The following is an 18,027-nucleotide window of genomic DNA, read 5'->3' on the forward strand; positions in this document are numbered from 1 at the left end:
ATAGGGTGAATAGCCAAGGTCTTTTCCCCAGGGTAGGGGATTCCAAAACTAGAGGGAGACAGTGAAAATATTTAAAAGGGACCTAAGGGGCAGCTTTTTTACATAAAGGGTGGTGGGTGTATGGAATAAGCTGCCAGAGGAAGTGGTGGAGGCTGGTACAATATAACATTTAAAAGGCAACTGGACGGGCACATGAATAGGAAGAGTTTAGAGGGACTTGGGCCAAATGCTGGCAAATAGGACTAGACTAAATAAGGATATCTGGTCAGCATGGACGAGTTGAACCAAAGGGTCTGTTTCCATGCTGGACAATTCTGAACCTTTTAGTGTCTTACTAGACTTGAAATGTTAACTCTATTTCTTTCTCTACTGATGCTACCAGACCTCCTGAGCTTCTCCAGCATTCTCTGTGTTTGGTTCAGATTTCCAGCCACCACAGTATTTTGCTTTTTATTATGGCTGATCATCTACCTGCACATCATTTCCCCTGTGTGGTTGGATACCTTTCATGTCTAGAAACCTGTCTTGAACATACTCAATAACAGGGTTTCCCCAGCCCTCTAGGGTTTGACCTCCAGCTATTCCCTTAGTCAAAGGATCAACAATTAGGAGTCACATCTTTAAAGTGAAAAGCAGGAGGTTTAGAAGTGATTTGAGAAAAACATTAACAAAATCAGAAATTACTGGAGAAACTTGGCAGGTCTGGCAGCATCAGTGGAGAGAAAGCAGAGTTAACGAGGCATCCCTACAATTGGAAGCAGGCCATTTGGCCCATTGAGTTTTCACCAACCCTCTGAAGAGCATCCCACCCAGACCCTCCCTCTGTAACACCACATTTACCATGGATAATCCCTGCACACTAGGGGTAATTTCCCATGGCCAGTCTACTAACCTGCACATCTTTGGACTGTGGGAGGAAACCAGAACACCCAGAGGAGACCCACATAGACACAGGGAGAACATGCAAACAGTCACCCAAGGGTGCGATTGAACCGAGGTCCCTGATGCTACGAGGCAGCAGTGCTAACCACCAAGCCACCTTGCTACGCCATTTTGGTTCTAGTGACCCTTCTTCAGAAGTGAGGAAGGAATTTTTCACCTGGAGGGGTGGTCGGGGTCTAGAATGCATTTCCCGAGAAGGTAGTAGAGGCAGGAAACCTGACAAACTTCACAAAGCACTTGAAGGTGTCACAACATTCAAGGTTAGAGCTGGAAAGTGGGGCTAGTGTAGATTGTCGTATATTTTGAGCAGTATGGACTCGATGGGCAGAAAGTCCCCTTCTGTATGAATCTGTGACTGAGTAAAGTATTATCTAAAAACTGAAACACCTGCGATGCTGTAAATCAGAAACAAGAACAGGAATTAGTGGAAAAGCTCCGTAGGTCTGGCAGAATCTGTGGAGAGAAATCAGAGTTAACCTTTCTGGTTGGGTGACCCTTCCTCGGAAGAGTCAAGTGCTGACTAGCCTGCCCCTGAGACACACTGGTCTTCGGAGCAGTAGAACTGACTGGGAACTCCATGCGAGTTACTGGGCTGTGGGTAGGCTGTGTGTATCCGGAGGATTGCGGACATCCACCCATTAGCCCCTGTGAAAGAGATGCTGGAGCAGCGTGGTGTGGTTTGGAGAGAGTGCAGCCTGCTAACACTGAGAACGTACAAGTTTGGTGGCTGTGGAAGCGTCAGAAGCCACATTGCTGGTGTTTTATAATTTATAACCGCCCTGCCTTGCAGCTGCAGCTCAGTGTCGATGAGGTCTGTGTCTAACACAGAGACTTTGCTTTCTGTTCTATTCTGGGCTACACCATGGCAACTGCCTCATCTCAGTCATGGTTAGACGAGGAGCTGACCTGTTCTATTTGCCTGCAGGTCTACACCGACCCAGTGACCCTGGCGTGCCAGCACAGTTACTGCCGTTCTTGCATCGAGGAGTTTTCGCCCCAGAGCTGCCCGGAGTGCCGGGCCGAGCTGCCCGGCTTTAGGAGGCTGCACCTGGCCAAGGGCGCTGGAGATTACCTGGCGGTGGGCCCAGCGGCAGCGGCGGCTCCGAACAGCGCGCTGTGCAGCTATTGCAACCGCAGGCAGGCTGTGAAAACCTGCCTGAAGTGTGAAGCCTCCATGTGCCCCATTCACCTGAAACTGCACACGGCCAACAGGGTGTTCAAAACCCACCCCCTGGTGGATACATCGGCGGATCTGTCCGTCTGGAGATGTGCTGAACACGAGAGGCTCCTGGACATTTACTGTAAAGAGGACAAGGTGTGCATCTGCACCCTCTGCACCTTGATAGGCAAACACAAGGGGCACAACTGTGGCAGCATCAGCGAAGGGGAGCAGGAGCTCAGGGTAAGTGGCTTGCCTCTCTGCACCCTTTCATTGCTGGACCAGGCTAAGCCCCATCCCCATCTCCTACCTACTGACCTCATCCTGCCCCCTTGACCTGTCCATCCTCCCTGGACTGACCTATCCCCTCCCTACCTCCCCACCTACACTCACCTTTACTGGCTCCATCCCCGCCTCTTTAACATGTCTGCCTCCTCCCCACCTATTTTCTCCTCAATCCATCTTCTATCCGCCTCCCCTTCTCTCCCTATTTATTTCAGAACCCCCTTCCCCTCCCCCATTTGTGAGGAAGGGTCTAGGCCCAAAACATAAGCTTTCCTGCTCCTCTGATGCTGCTTGGCCTGCTGTGTGCACCCAGCTCCGCACCTTGTTATCTCTTGGTTTTCTCTCTTTCGTTCTTGTTAGGGCAACTTAGACCATCATCTGAAAAACATCCAGCAAAATGTTGCATCCATCCAGACATCTCTCCGTGATCTTCACACACAAAAGCTGAATACTCAGGTGGGTTCAATTTCTGAAGTTTAACCTTTTATCTTCACCAGCCCCCTTTCCGCTGGGGTTCCTCTGCTTTCCCAACCACATGGGCATTGTCACCTCTACCCAGTTTCATTTCCCCTGCCAGCCTCTGCCTCCTCCAAGTCCTGTCCCCTCCTTTCTTACCTCCAAAACCAAATTTTGAGAAGCACAATGTTTTTGCTTCCAGCTGGTTCTACTGTTTGTGTCCCTTACCCAGCTCGATGCAAACAAAACTTTCCAGAAGGTCTGACCCCTAGGGATGCTTGGGAAACATTAAAATTACAAAATCTTTGATACGAGCTCCAATCGTGTTAAGCTTTGATCCAGGTCCAACACTGGTTTCCTATTCAACACAAAGTGATCTTTTCTACTTCATATCCTTCAGAAGGTCACCTAGCTTCTTTACTGAGCTCAGCCTATCTGCAAGCTCAGTCTTTGCCATTTCCACTGTTGATAACTCCACTGCTGTTTTCTGTTCCTCCTTTCTACAACTTCTACTCATCTGATTGTGCTCATCCAAAAGACTCCAGATGTGTGAAATGTCACCTGTTTGTTGAAATCCTTATAAAGGTCCAGCCTCTTTTCTTGGTCTTTCTTAGAATTGTATTCACACATCACGGCCACACTTAGCGAAAGTCCCTCTTTGAACACCTTTCATTGAATCCCTACAGTGCCCAAAGAGTTAGAAGTCACATGACACCAGGTTATAGTCCAACAGATTTATTTGAAATCACAGGCTTTCATAGCACAGCCCCTTCATCAGATGCTGACGAAGGGGCTGCAATCCAAAAGCTTGTGATTTCAAATAAACCTGTTGGATGATAGCCTGGTGTCGCATGACTTCTGACCTGGTCCACCCCAGTTCAACACCGGCACCTCTACATCACACGCAGAAAGAGGGCATTTGGCCAATGGGTCAACACTGACCCTCTGAAGAGCATTCCCCAGCCCCAGCCCTCTACCCTATGTCCATAACACCTACACATCTCTGGATACTGTGGGCAATTTACCATAACCAATCCACATAACCTGCACATCCCTGGTCTGTGGGAGGAAGTCCATGCAGACACGGGGAGAAGGTGCAAACTCCACACAGACAATTACCCAAGACTGGAATTGAACCTGGTGCTAATCACTGAGTTCTTTGGTCCATTGATTCCCCTTTCTTAACTCTCACACTTGGCATTTATTGATCCTTATGTCTCTAAGAAGTGAGACCAGCACATCGGAAAGCCTGTTGCTACCAAAGTTAAATTTCTGATTTGTCATATTATAAAAAATTCTATTTGCTGATTTATTCTGAGAACTGGTTCATTAGCTCAAATTATTTTCAGCTGGGGTTGGTTACGATGCCTGTTATAGTCAAATAACCTGCTAGCATTGCAAAGGTTTGCACATGAAGGATGGCTGTTTGAGCCTGGTAATTGGAGTAAACCAGTAAATTGAAAAAGGAAAGAAGAAACTTGCAGATCAAAACCATCAGATATGCCCCTTTCTTTAAAAGGGCTGATGTTTGCAGTTAGAGCAAAGTGATTTATTATTGACGTGGACTTACCACTAAATAATGAAATGAACAATCAAAGCTAACCTGTCTCTTTAGAGCCTGATAACAGAAACAAAGAGAGAAGTGAAAGAAAAGTATGATGCATTGAGGAAACACATTGAAAATGAAGAGCAAGATGTTTTCCATTGTCTGGATAAGGAACAGAGCCGCGTGACAGCAGCTATTGACAGCCACATTCAAAAGCTGGAAAAGGAAATCAAATTCTTTGAGATGTGTCTGGTTAACCTCACAGACCTTTCACAGAAGAGGGAGAAACATGCATTTATACAGGTAACACTACATTTATACAGGTAAACTGCTAATTTTTTCTTTTATGGGACATAGGTAACAGTCATTGTCCACCCGTAATTGCCCATGAATAAGGGCTACAGAGTTGTGAGAGAGGCTTCAGAATGGGATGAAATACTTTACTGAGAGAGTGCCTGCAAGGCAGTGAAGAGCTGCGAAATAGAGCAATTTTAAATCATTCAACAAAGGAAGTTTTAGCTAAATGCACAATCGAGAGAACTAAGGTGCTGAACTCCTTTAAAGTGAATGTGGAGGCTCTAGCTTAAGGCTGCAGGAGTTTAGCAACTAATCTATGGGGGAAAATGTTACGGATGCTATTGTAATAAACTCTGTCTCAATTGAGTAACTACATTAAACAGTTTTATTTCTTAAAGATTCACATCAAGGTGTTATCACATTTCAAAATATCTCACATATTGTGGAATTATTTGAGGGGCAGTGACTGTGTTATTGCAACAGTTTAGTTGTGACCTTAACAGTCTGTCTGTTTTCGTGTCATGTATAGAAGTGGGTTAGTTCTTTAAAAACATTGTTGATAACTTATAACTGATGTCTCGTGCTGATTTCAATATTGTGACATTTGAGAAATAAATGCTTCCCTTACGTGCTGTAGTTTTCAGTTTATTGGAGATGTATTGGTTAATGAGGATGTTGGTGAATCCTCCAATTCTCCTTCAGTTTGAGTTCCAAACCCCGACACATGCCAAAACCCGTAAAGAAGGTATTGTTAGTACAAGACTGCAGCACCAAGTGAAGAAGTTAGTGAAAATGAGGAAGGACCCCAGTAAGACCAAAAGGTGGCCGCTGAATTCAAAAAGTAGTCTTCAAAAGAAACTCAAGGCCTCAGACAGGCGTGGGATCTATTTTGACCCCCTGCTGTGCATGAATTAGGAGGCTGCGACTAGGGGTGACACAGTAGCTCAATGGTTAGCATTGCTGTCTCACAGCACCAGGGATCTGGGTTCAGTCCCACCCTTGGGCAACTGTCTGTGCGGAGTTTGCACATTCTCGTTGTGGATGGGTCTTCCCACCGTCCAAAAATGTGCGGGTTAGGTGTATTGGCCACGCTAAATTGTTATGTATGTCCAGGGATATGCAGGCTAGATTAGCAATGGAAAATGGGTCCTATTGGACCGCTATGTGTAATACAGTGCCCATTATGAAGCAGGTAGGTCTCTGACAATCAGTGTGATTTACAACCACCAGCCCATAACGATGCAGGTTAGTGATTGGTCCCCAAGGAAGCACAGTCCCAGTTTTAAAGCAATCATCAATGGTACCTTTAAAGGGAGGAAGACTCCTGGGAGATGAAAGATTGACTCACTCATCGAAATAAAGATGTGACAAACCTTACACTACAAGCAGAATAATGATTAAACATGCATTGACGGTGGTGCTTCAAGTATCATGGGATGTGTGTGCTTTTTTGTTTAATCTTGGAATATGGGCTTGGTCGGTAACAGCAGTGTTTAATACCTATCAGTAGTTATGACCATAAGATATGGAAGCAGAATTAGGCCATTCAGTCCAATGGGTCTGCTCCACCATTCAACCATGGCTGATATGTTTCTCAACCCTATCCTCCTGCCTTCCTCATAATCTTCGATCCCCTTGCTAATCAAGAACCTATCTATCTCAGTCTTACTCTTAAGAAGGTGGTAGTGAGTGGCCCATTAAACTGCTGCAGTCCATGTGATGTAGATACATCCTCAATACTGAGAAAGCCTGTTCACGAGTTTTAATCTAACAACAACAATATTGTTTCAAATCAGAATGGTGATTTGTAAGGGAATCTTCAGATGCTGATGATATCCCCATGGCAATATTTCACTACACTCCGGTTTATGCCTTCAAAATGGTTGAAAAGCTCTAGTGCCATTAGGAGGCAAGTTTCTCATCACAGAATTCCCAGTGTCCAGCCTGCTTTAGCAACCATAGTATTTATTTAGCTGGCCCAGTTATATTTCTAGTCACTGGTAAGGTCAGAGTGATGATGATGAATGTCAGTGGGAGATGGTTAGATGTTCTTGTTGTGATGGTCATTGCCTGGCTGTGTAGAGTGAATATAATTTGTCTATCATCTGGCTAAACCTTGAGGTCTTGCCACACTTGGGCACAGGCTGTTTCAGTATCTGAGAAGTTGAGAAACATCCCTACTTCTGCCTTTATGATGGGGAGAAGTTTATTTGGTGAATTACTGAAGTTGATTTGGCCTGTGGCATTAAGAAGGCACATGGGATACTTACCTTCAATAGTTGAGGTATAGAGTTTAGGAGCAGGGAGGTTATACTGGAACTATATAAAATGTTGATAAGTCCATAGCTAGAAGATTGTGTACAGTTTTGGAATTCACATTACACGAGAGATCTGATAGCACTGGGCAGGATGCAGAGGAGGTTTACTAGGATGTTGCTTGGGCTGGAGAATTTCAGTTATGGGGAGAGATTGGACAGACTTGGGTTGTCTTCCATGAAGCAGAGGAGATTGAGAGGGGTGTAGATAGACGAGTAGGAACCTTTCCCTTTGATGGATCTGTACCAGAGGGCATAGATTTGAGGTAAAGATCAGGAAATTCAGAGGAGATGTGAGAAAGAACTTTTCCACCCAGAGGGTAATGGGAATCTGGAACTGGCTGCGTGTGAGGATCTTGGAGACAGAAACCCTTAGGACATTTTTAGATGTGTATTTGTGATGCCAAGGAATATATGGCTATGAGTCAAGTTCTGGAAGATGGGATTAGAAGAGGATCTGGTTGTTTTTTGATTGGCTTGAACACTGGCATGAAATTGGCTGAAGGGCCTTTGTTCTGTGCTGTAAACCTCTCGCTGACTCTGGTACCCTGAGGAGCTCCTGGAACAACAACCCTGGCCTGACACCATCCTCCTTTGTGTTAGTTATGACTCCACCAAGGAGCTGCTGCTTGACAGCTCAGTTGACGACACTTCCCATCGCTTAGCCGTTTGAGAATAGGCAGATGAGGAGGTAATTGGCTGGGTTTGAGTTGTCTTGCTTTTTTTTTGGTGTACATGATGCACCTGGGCAATTGCCTATATTGTTGGGTCAGTGCAAGTATACCAGTTGGACAGGGAGGGACGCAGCTAGTGCCGGAGCACAAGCCTTAAGAACTGCAACCGTAATGTGGTCAAGGCCCGTAGCCTTTCACACCATTCCTGAGAGGTTGGGAGGATTTTGCAGGATTGACTGGGCCAAATATGTTATTGCTATTACTGGTGCCTAGGTTGATGCTGAATGTTCCGAGGTTGATGTGTGGCACCAGTTTCTAGAAAGCGAAAGCTAACGTGTGGGCATATTAGTTGGCATGAGCACAGTCTCTGAATGGCCGTGTGGCTGCGCTATATGATGTGAGGTGCCATTGCATAGAGCACAGGGAAAGGACACAAAAGTCCTCAATCATCGAGGCACAAATGGCCTCCGCTGAGCTCTGATTGAGATATTAAAAAACTGTCCAATTATCTTCCTGCTCTCTCAGGTCTCACTGAGGGAATTCAAGCTTAAAAATGGGGTCACAGGGGGCAAAGATTTATCCAATGGTTTGCCTTGATTCTAGATAGCTGGAACTGAGTGAGAAAATGCCCCAATGATTTTCATCTCATAGGAACATCCATGAGATTAACCTTTAATTTGTGTCGAGTCTCTGACACACTCCTGAGCGTTGGCACTAGTAGTAGTGTAGACCAGTGTTCAGAGGGGGCAGAGTTGGGTTGTGTGCTGTGCTGCAGTTTTTCCCAGAAACAGCAGTGTGTTTTTCACAGACGCATATTCAGTCCAAGCAGCGACGTCCGGCTGTGAGCAGGTCCTGGGGGGATGGCAGTGCCTCAGAGTTACAGCACAACCCCCTGCCAGTAAGTGCCTGACTTAGAACAGTGAGCCACTCGCTGATCGACAGAAGCACACAGTGACTCACTGCTGCACCAGCTCTTTTTAACCTGACTGTTTACATTCTTCGTGCTGCCTGATGTGTGGGTTATGACACAGTCGGCTAAAAGCAGACATTCTGTTCATCATGCGCTGCAGCACAGGAGAGAACAATGTTTCAAAATCAAGCCTTGGCCACCCACATATTTCCACGACACCAGAAACTGGCTAATTTGCCTCTGTTCTAGTATGTAACGTGTGGCACTTATTTGGTAGGGAGACATTACAAGGTGTGAGAGCCCAGATACCTTTAGGATTCTGGGTAATCCAAGATGGAAGATGGGATAAAATTCTGGCTGTAAGAGCTGCTCCTTTTTGGAAGTATTTTCAGTGTGGAGCTAATTTCCTGAAATTCTAGGAGAAGTAATTAATTTGTTATAAGTTGTTGCAATGTTTTGAAACTTTGGGGAAAAGAGATCAAAACAATGGCACTAAAAAAAGGAGGAAGACAGACGAATGCAGTGCCAATGACCACATGGCAAGCGCAACATTTAAAAGGCAGCTGGATAGGTGTATGAATAGGAAAGGTTTAGAGGGATACAGGCCAAATGCTGGCAAATGGGACTATGCTTATCTAGGATATCTGGATGATTCTATGAATAGGAAAGGTTCAGAGGGATATGTACCAAAGGCTGGCAAATGGGGCTACATTTATCTAGGATATCAGGTTGACATGGACAAGTTGGACCAAAGGGCCAGTTTCTGTGCTGTACAGACCTATGACTGTATAGACCACAGTCTGACACCATGCTCACAGGGCAATTGGGTCACAGGGCAAGTCACTGATGGACCCCAATTTCCTCCTCCAGGTTCTTTACAGATGTGGCTATACTGTTTGGCACAGGGGAGCTCAACAGTGTCTGGATATTGTGGTATGGGCCATGAGTTCTGGATATTCTTGCCATCCTCCAACTCTCCCCATTTCCCTCAGGGCTTCTCCAGTAATCTCAGGGAGCATGCACTGAGATTTTTCCCCTTTATTACAGTATGTTTTTGAAAGAAAGATGTGTATCTGCATGGCATCATCCATCTCCTTCAACCAGCCCAAAGAGCTGTACAACAAATTGAGATTTAGCCAGTGTTGGAATGAAGCCCACAGCTAATGTGTGCACAGAAAAGGTAGACACACACGAGTGGTTGATCTGCGTCTGTTGCGGTCTTTTTATTCATTCAAGGTATGTGGACATTGCTGGTTAGGCCAGCAGTTATTGCCTATCCCAAGTTGCCCAGAGGGCAGTTCAGAGTTAATCATATTGCTGTGGGTCTGGAGTCAGTAGGCCAGACCAGGTAAGGATGGCAGATTTGTTACTTGAAGAACATTAGTAAACCAGGTAGGTTTTCCTAACAATTGACAATGGTTTTATGGTCGTCGATAGACTTCTAATTCCAGATTTTTTAAACTGTAATTCAGATCCCACCATCTACCATAGTCAGATTCAAACCTGGGTCCCTAGAGTGCCATCTGGGCCTCTGAATTAATAATTTGGTGATATGGTGCATGGAAAATTGAGAGATAAATATTGGCTGGGTGAAGGTGGAGAATTTATATTGACTCTGTGGCATATAAACAGGCCATTGTGCCCTATTCTAAGGATTATGCTTCAAAGGAGGTACAGCCTGATCCTGAATCTATGTCTGTCTACCTTGAGAATGAGAATACTACCACTGAACAGCAGCTGACCCCTGCACTTGCACAGACATTGCTGATATGCCAGCTGCGCTGGGTTTCCAAAACAACATATACTTTATGATCAGTCAGTAGGACATAACAAGTTTAATTTTCAAGGGATACCCTTGCTATGACAATCTTGTGGCTACCTTTCTCCCAGAATAAAGGAATTGTTTTAAAAGAATCCCAATTTAGCCAGGCTTTCTTGAGTTAATAAAAATATGAGTTTATTCGTGATAAAGTGCAGGAGGAAATAATAATGTAACACACATCCAGGCAGATTAAAAATGAGAGATGAGTCAAAAGAAATATATATGTATATTAGTTACTGGAGTAGATTGTGGATCATTGATTGTAAAACAATCAACTGTTGACCTTTGTAGGTAAATTGAAATTCATTTGTTTTGGCTCCTTTTGACATTTATTAGCTAGCAGCACTTTGAGCAAACGAGCTCTTCTTTTGATCTCTTTTCTTTTGATTGGCTAGTTGGCTTCTAGCGTTAGGGGTGAGAGAGCCCTTTACCTGCAATGCAGGGGTAACTAGTGATGATTCTCCGACTGTGACCTTCACAGCACACTAGCACTCAAACCCGCTCTAGACCACACAAGCGGCTCAGTTCACTTCGTACCACCTACCAACTTGCATACACAAACCAGGGCTGGAATGGCTTATGACTCCTGTTCTTGTGTATCTTTAAGGGAGGGTCACAAAACATGTCTCTTGCTCTGAGATGTTTCTCTTCCAATATGTCCATAGTCTGTAATAATGCCCAGGAAATTACAGTTCCATTTTTATGCATTTCTCCCTTTTGAAGTTCATCACTTTGAAATTTCCTTGACACCTTCATGAGGTGTAACATTCCAGAATCTCTCTCTCTGTCCCCCTCTCTCTCTCTCGCTGTCTTCAGACAGCTACTGTGCTTACATCACAGTTCTCTGCCGGCCATGTGCCAATTTTTACAACTAAACATTTGATATTGCTGTAAGTACCTCAAGGTTCCTGAATCGGCATGGCGATTGATCTTCTTGTTCACTTGGATGACTTATGGTCCTCCGAGGTAGGATTTCTGTTTTGGTTTGGTACGCCCCAGGGAAAGAACTCAGCTCAAAAAAAACAATATTTCTGGGAAGCAAATGTACTGTTCACATTTACAGTCCATTTTGTGGAATAGAAGATGAGTCATAAGACCGGAATGGCTCATTTACCATTTTTACTAATTTCTGCTTCTGGGCGATGTTGGGATTAAATGTAGCTATGAACTCTACTTCATGTCAGAAGCAGCCACCTGAATCAGTTTTAACTGGATCGGCAAATTAGTGGCCAGAAACTAAAACAGAAATTGCCAGAGAAACTCAGCACGTCTGGCAGCATCTGTGGAGAGAAAACCAGAGTTTACCTTTATAGTCCCGTGACTCTTCTTCAGAACTGATGGTAGCGAGGAGAAAGGGCTGTATATGTTGATGATGGGTGAGGCAGGAAAAGAGTAAGTGAAAAAATGGGTATGGAGCCTAGAGAGAAAGAAAGAAAGTTAGTCAGATAAATGAGATGATGTTCTTCCAGCTTGTACTGAGCCTCACTGGAGCACTGCAGGAAGTCTGAGACAGAGATGTTAGCCAGAGATCACAGTGACGTGTTGAATTGACAGGCAATTGGATGCTAAGCATCATTTTTACAGACAGAATGTAGGTGCTCTGCAAAACTGTTGCCCAGTCTAGGTTTCGTCTCCTCATTGTAGAGGAGGCCTCATTGTGAGCAGTGAATACAGTAGACTAGACTGAGTGAAGTGCCGGTAAATCACTGCTTTACCTGGAAGGTGTGCCCTGGGCCTTGGATGGTGAGGGAGGAGGAGCTAAATCAGCTGGTATCACACCTTCCGCGATGGCGTGGGAAGGTACCAGGCAAGTGTGATGAGGAATGGACCAGGGTGTCCCAGAAGGAATGGTCTTTGCAGAATGCTGATAGGGAGGGGAGGGGAATATGTGCCTGGTGGTGGCAGCAATAGAGGCTAGTGATCTTCATGGCCACAAGGTGCACTTGATCAAGCTGCAGACCTGTTGGAGAATCTAGGACTGTTGTAGTGCAATGGTGGTGTCCCTATCAATGACACTAGAATGTCGTTCCTGCCCCAGACATATAACAGTATATCTGAGCTCATTGTTTACAAAATGTCTATAGATGAACCTAGGGCTCCTGTGACGCAGTAGTTGTGTGCCACTGTGCTAGAAACACCAAGCACCAATGCCACCTGTTCCAGAGGTGTGTGAAAACATCCCTGAACAGATTAATTATCTATTGGAGAATCTCCAGCCTGCTCTTTCAGAGAAGGGAGAGAGATGGGTCTATCAGCAATTTCAAAACATTTGAAATACAAAGTGGCCAGACCTAATGAACCAATCCCTCCCTGGGCTGGCCGGTGGATGGATCCCATAATCAGGTAGACAAGGTAGGCCTCAAAGCCTGCTTGGAGCACTGGCCTCTTGGTGCCACGCTACAGGAAGGATCTGAAGGATTTGGGAGAGGATGCAGAAGACGTTTACCGGGATGCTACCCAGATTAAAGGGTATGAGTTATGAGGCTAGAAAATCTCAGATTGTTTTTTTCTGGAATGGCGAAGGCTGAGGGGAGACCTGATAGAAGTTTATAAAATTATGAGAGGGATAGACAGGCTTGACAGTCAGAATCTTTTTCAGGGTTGAAATGTCTAACATTAGAGGGCATGCTTTTTGACGTGAGAGAGGAATAAGTTTGAAGGAGTTATGGGGGGCAAGTTTTTTACACAGGGAGTGGTATGTGCCTGCAGTGCGCTGCCAGGGGTAATGGTGGAGGCAGATACTAAAGGGGCATTTAAGTGACTTTTAGATAGGCACGTGAATAAACAGGAATGGAGGGATATAGACCATAGGTGGGCAGAAGGGATTAGTTTAACTTGGCATCATGTTCAGTACAACGTCATGGGCTGAAGGCCCTGCTCCTGTGCTGCACTGTTCAATATTCTACTGGCTGCTGTAGTTTTCTCAACACTGTAGAGATGTGCTGGCCAAGTGAACACCAATAGTTGGCCTCTGATCACAAACCTTAATTGATTTTTTAAATTATTTTAACTCAGCGACTGATCCAGCTTTTCAGAAAATGGGTTGAAGGCAGAATAGTGCCAATGAACCAGGATGTTAGCCAGCAAAATTATGTGCCCGCCTGTCTCAGTGTCCCCCTGCCACTGGCTGGCAAGCATCTGCCAATGGTAATAATACAGGCCAGGAGAACAGCCAAGCTCTGGAGTAGGGATGATCCTTGACAATAAAGAGTCATCTCCACTCGTTTAACAATTTCTAGCTTTAGGCTTTTGAAGTTCCTTACTAACTAAACAGACAAATACTAATTAGATCAATTAGGATCAAGGACAATCCTTTATGGTTTAAAAGCTTGAAGATTTGGGAAGCTGGAATTATTAATTATGGGGATTTGACTACACATATATTACATGAAGGTGTTTGTGCAAATGTGGTAGCATCCCTACCTCTGAGCCAGGAGGCTCAGGTTCAAGTCCCACTGCTCCAGAAGTGTGTCATAACATCTGTGAACAATGTGATTAAAAGTACCCATATTTGCATGACCTCCTTTATTATGTTTCCTTTGTTGCAATTTCACACACGATATTGTCAAAAACACTCACAATTCTTTATTTTTAGCCACTAATGCAAACCAAGACAATCTGACATGTTTGGCAAGATGTGATACCCAATAATTTGATACATTTGGACAACAGCAATGACCAGAGCTTGGATTCTGGACTGCTCCATCACTTTCCTACAAGCTCACAATTCTAGTTTGAGTTTCCTGTGTATTTATTATATCTTCCTTTTTTCAGAACTTCATTCTTTGCAAAGAAATGTCAGTGGGATGTAAGACCTGAAAGCTTTGAATAATTATTGGCAAATTGTATGTATTAGCCATTGCTAACCTGGCTGGATTGTGTCAGATTTCAATCATCCAGAACTGGGTTGTACAGAAATTGACAAAAATTGATTTCCTGGTGTCTTCATCAGCCCTAAATCTAAGTCAATACGAAACCTGCTCAGAATTTCTGTAAATACATGAGCGGGAGCTTCAAACTCAATTGTATTAACAAGAAGTGTCCTTTATTGTTTTCAGTTGCCTATCTATCGTAACTTCATGAGGCCTGGATATTTACTGTTCCATCCCATTGCCTTCCAAAAGATGCTGCTACTAACTGTCCTAAAGGAGATGCTGACCCTGCAACTTTCTTTCCTACTCTCCCATTCACCACTTTTAATCTCTGTCTCCATTGTTGCAAGCTGTTAACTGTTTGTATCTAACACAAGTTATCCCCAGAAACTCTGAATCATTTGGCGACAAAGTCTAACCTCTTCTCGCCCATCACCCTTAAAACCAAGCAAATCAGGGCAGGACATATACGCTTAATGGTAACATCCTGTGGAGTGTTGCTGAACAAGGAGACCTTGGGGTGCAGGTTCCTTGAAAGTGGACTCGCAGGTAGACAGAGTGGTGAAGAAGGCATTTGGAATGCTTGCGTTTATTGGTCAGTGCATTGAGTATAGGAGTTAGGGGGTCATGTTGAGGCTGTACAGGACATTAGTTATGTCACTTTTGGAATATTGCATTCAATTCTGGTCTCCCTGCTATAGGAAAGATTTTGCGAAACTTGAAAGGGTTTTGTAAAGTTTTATAAGGAAGTTGCCAGGGTTGGAGTGTATGAGCTATAGGGCGATGGTGAATAAGCTGGGGTTATTTTCCCTGGAGCACCAGAAGCTGAGGGCTGACTTATTAGAGGCTTATAAAACCATGAGGGGCATGGATAGGGTGAATAGTCAAGGACTTTTCCCCAGTGTGGAGGGTTCCAAGACTAGAAAGCGTACGTTTATGGTTTGATGGGAAATATTTAAGGAGCAGTCTTATCAGGTGGTGTGTGTATGGAATAAACTGTCAGAGGAAGTGTTGGAGGTTGGTACAATAACAACTTTAAAAGGAGATTTCAAAAAAACATTTAGAAGTCATCTAAATGGGTGCATGTATAGGTAGGATTTAGAAGGATATCGGACAAATGCCAGCAAATAAGAATAGATTAATTTAGGATACCTGGTAGGCATGAATGAGTTGGATCGAAGGGTCTGTTCCTGTGTTGTACATCTCAATGATTGTATGACCCTATTGAAATCGATGCTGTCTGTATGGTTTCTGTTTCATTTGTACAGTCTGCTGTTATAGAAAGTACTTATTAAACAGTATTCATGTTAAGTTTGAGCTTCATTAAACACGCTACATTTCTTATCATTGAAACCCATTGCATCATATATCCCCATGAATGTGCACAGGTAAAGCAAGTACATATTGGGACTTCTAGATCTGAAAACCCCAGGGCCAACTGGTTTTCAGACAAAGAATGCTTTTGGGATGTTGGATACACTTACTGTTATAGGTCTTTCTGGGTCCCTTTGGATAAATACTTTGCATTTAGGTCTGGTTGGGTCCTTTTGGGTCACGTTCAATAGACCTTTGGTTTTTAGCTCTTTTTGGTTTTCGGTCTTGACCTGTAAGCTTATGTCACTGGCAAAGTACACATACGGGAGAACTTCTGAAATAATCTTTGAAGGCAGTAAGTGGCCAACACACACAGGCTAATGCAAATTATTCAGGTTTATTTAGAGCCAAAAGGCTGTACAGAAAAATATTTTACATGGAAGAAGTTATGTTGGTATGATGCTCAAAAATTAGTAGAATGTTGAAAAAAAGCCAAGTTTCGAAACAGAAATTTGTGTTTCCATATTCAATTATACATCAAAATGTAATCTAAATTAAAGTTGTTCAGGTGATTTCCAGTTTTTTTTCTGTACTCTTTCATGGGTTATGGGCATCAACAGCATTGTTGCCCGTCCCTAATTGTGTTTGAATAGAGTGGTTTGTTAGAGCATTTTTAAGAGGGTAGTTGTGAGTCAACAACATCACTGTGGATGTGGAGGCACATAAATTCCAAGTGGTAGACATTCTTCATGAACCAGATGGGTGTTCACAACAATCAACTCCCAAGAGATTAAGAACAAAAACAAAATTGCTGGAAAAGCTCTGCAGATCTGACAGCATCTGTGGAGGAGAAAATGGAGTTAATGTTCCTCGTCCGGTAACCCTTCCTCAGAACTGAGCTCTGAGGAATGGTCACCGGACCCGAAACGTTAACTCTGTTTTCTCCTCCACAGATGCTGTCAGACACAATGGTAACCAGGTAAGTGGCAATAACGTCCAAAACGTATTAATCCTTATATTATGCAGACAATATCTGGTGTTCATGAAAATTGATTTCCAGGTGTCTTCATCAGCCTTACATTCCAAGCAACTTTGCTTTTGTTCCTGATTTACAGCATCTGCAGTTCTTTTGTTTTTTTTTCCCCCAAGAGATTATCTTTTAATTCCAGATTCATTCATTTGAAGTTAAATTTGATCACAGTTACAGTGGGATCCAAACCTCTGTCCTCAGAATTTTAACCTCAGCCTCCGGATCACTAGAGACAGACAATACCACTAGACCACAATCTTGTTTTGGATAAGGAGATAGATATAGTCCTTAGGGCTAAAGGGATCAAAGAGTATGGGGAGATAGCAGGGATAGGGTACACGTTGGATGATCAAACATGATCCTATTGAATGGTGGAGCAAGCTTGTGGGACTGAATGGCCTACTCCTGCTTCTCTTTTCCCCATCTTGGTTTGGTAATTTGGCTATTTCTGAATCTGTCATTTCCATGCTTGAACAATTTGCTGTCTAAACATCACGATTTGGCATAAAAAGTCCTCAAACATGGTAATATTTGATTTCTGTGTGTTGTCAAATCTGTCATTATATCATGCAATTTATATCTTTGCATCTGCTGTTGTAAAAGGCCAGTTTGGCAAGTTCAGGACTGAACTCCCTGAGGGAGGAATTAGCATGTCACACCAGAGCTGTCATTTATATTTGAAATAGAGTAAATGTTTATGTTTTATTGTAGGTAGACAAGCAAACGAGGGCAGTGCAATTCTCATTTGCATCTCGCGTTCTATGATAACCTATTCGACATGACAATCTAATTGCCTGGACTTTCTTGATGTATTTGCAAGGATTACAGTCCCAAACTTATACCATGCAAATATACTAATGCAATTTTGTCTTTTGCAGGGATTCAACACAATGGTAACCAGGTAAGTGGCAATAACATCCAAAAACATATTAATCCTTATATTATGCAGACAATATCTGGTGTTCATGAAAATTGATTTCCAGGTGTCTTCATCAGCCTTACATTCCAAGTCAACGTAAAACCTGCTCATAATTTCTATAAATCCATGAACCAGAGCTTCAAACCTGAATGTATTAAAGCCTTACTTTGACTTGCCTTTGGCACTTACAAGGTCCCAATTTCATACAATAAAGTCATTATTTAGTGTGATTTCTTGTTTTTATGTCGTTGCTGTTGAATACACAATACAGCCATGATTCAAGCTCTCCTTTTTTATATTTATTCATGGGATGAGGGTGTTGATGGTCATCATTAGACTCTTAATTCCAGATTGTTGAAAACTTCAAATTTAACCATATGCCATGGTGGTATTCAAACCTAGGTTTTTGTCTTTATTTATTTACAGGATGAGGGCATTGCTGGCTTGGCAGCATTTATTGTCCAGAAGGCAGTTCAGAGTCAACTG

At 43.5% G+C, this 18,027-nt stretch overlaps 1 protein-coding gene across 1 annotated transcript in view; it reads left to right on the top strand.

Annotated features, from left to right (window-relative positions):
* Nucleotides 1-1,447: 1,447 nt before the first annotated feature.
* LOC125465926 (E3 ubiquitin/ISG15 ligase TRIM25-like) overlaps nt 1,448-18,027 on the top strand; it is a 33,431-nt gene continuing 16,851 nt past the window's right edge. The window contains exons 1-4 of the mRNA XM_048559933.2: nt 1,448-2,344; nt 2,747-2,842; nt 4,458-4,691; nt 17,501-17,523. Coding sequence (XP_048415890.1) covers nt 1,805-2,344; nt 2,747-2,842; nt 4,458-4,691; nt 17,501-17,523 — 893 coding nt within the window. The 5' untranslated portion in view covers nt 1,448-1,804. The remainder of the gene's footprint in view (nt 2,345-2,746; nt 2,843-4,457; nt 4,692-17,500; nt 17,524-18,027) is intronic.

This window comes from Stegostoma tigrinum, chromosome 30 (assembly GCF_030684315.1).
Source record: "Stegostoma tigrinum isolate sSteTig4 chromosome 30, sSteTig4.hap1, whole genome shotgun sequence".
Lineage (NCBI taxonomy): Eukaryota > Metazoa > Chordata > Chondrichthyes > Orectolobiformes > Stegostomatidae > Stegostoma > Stegostoma tigrinum.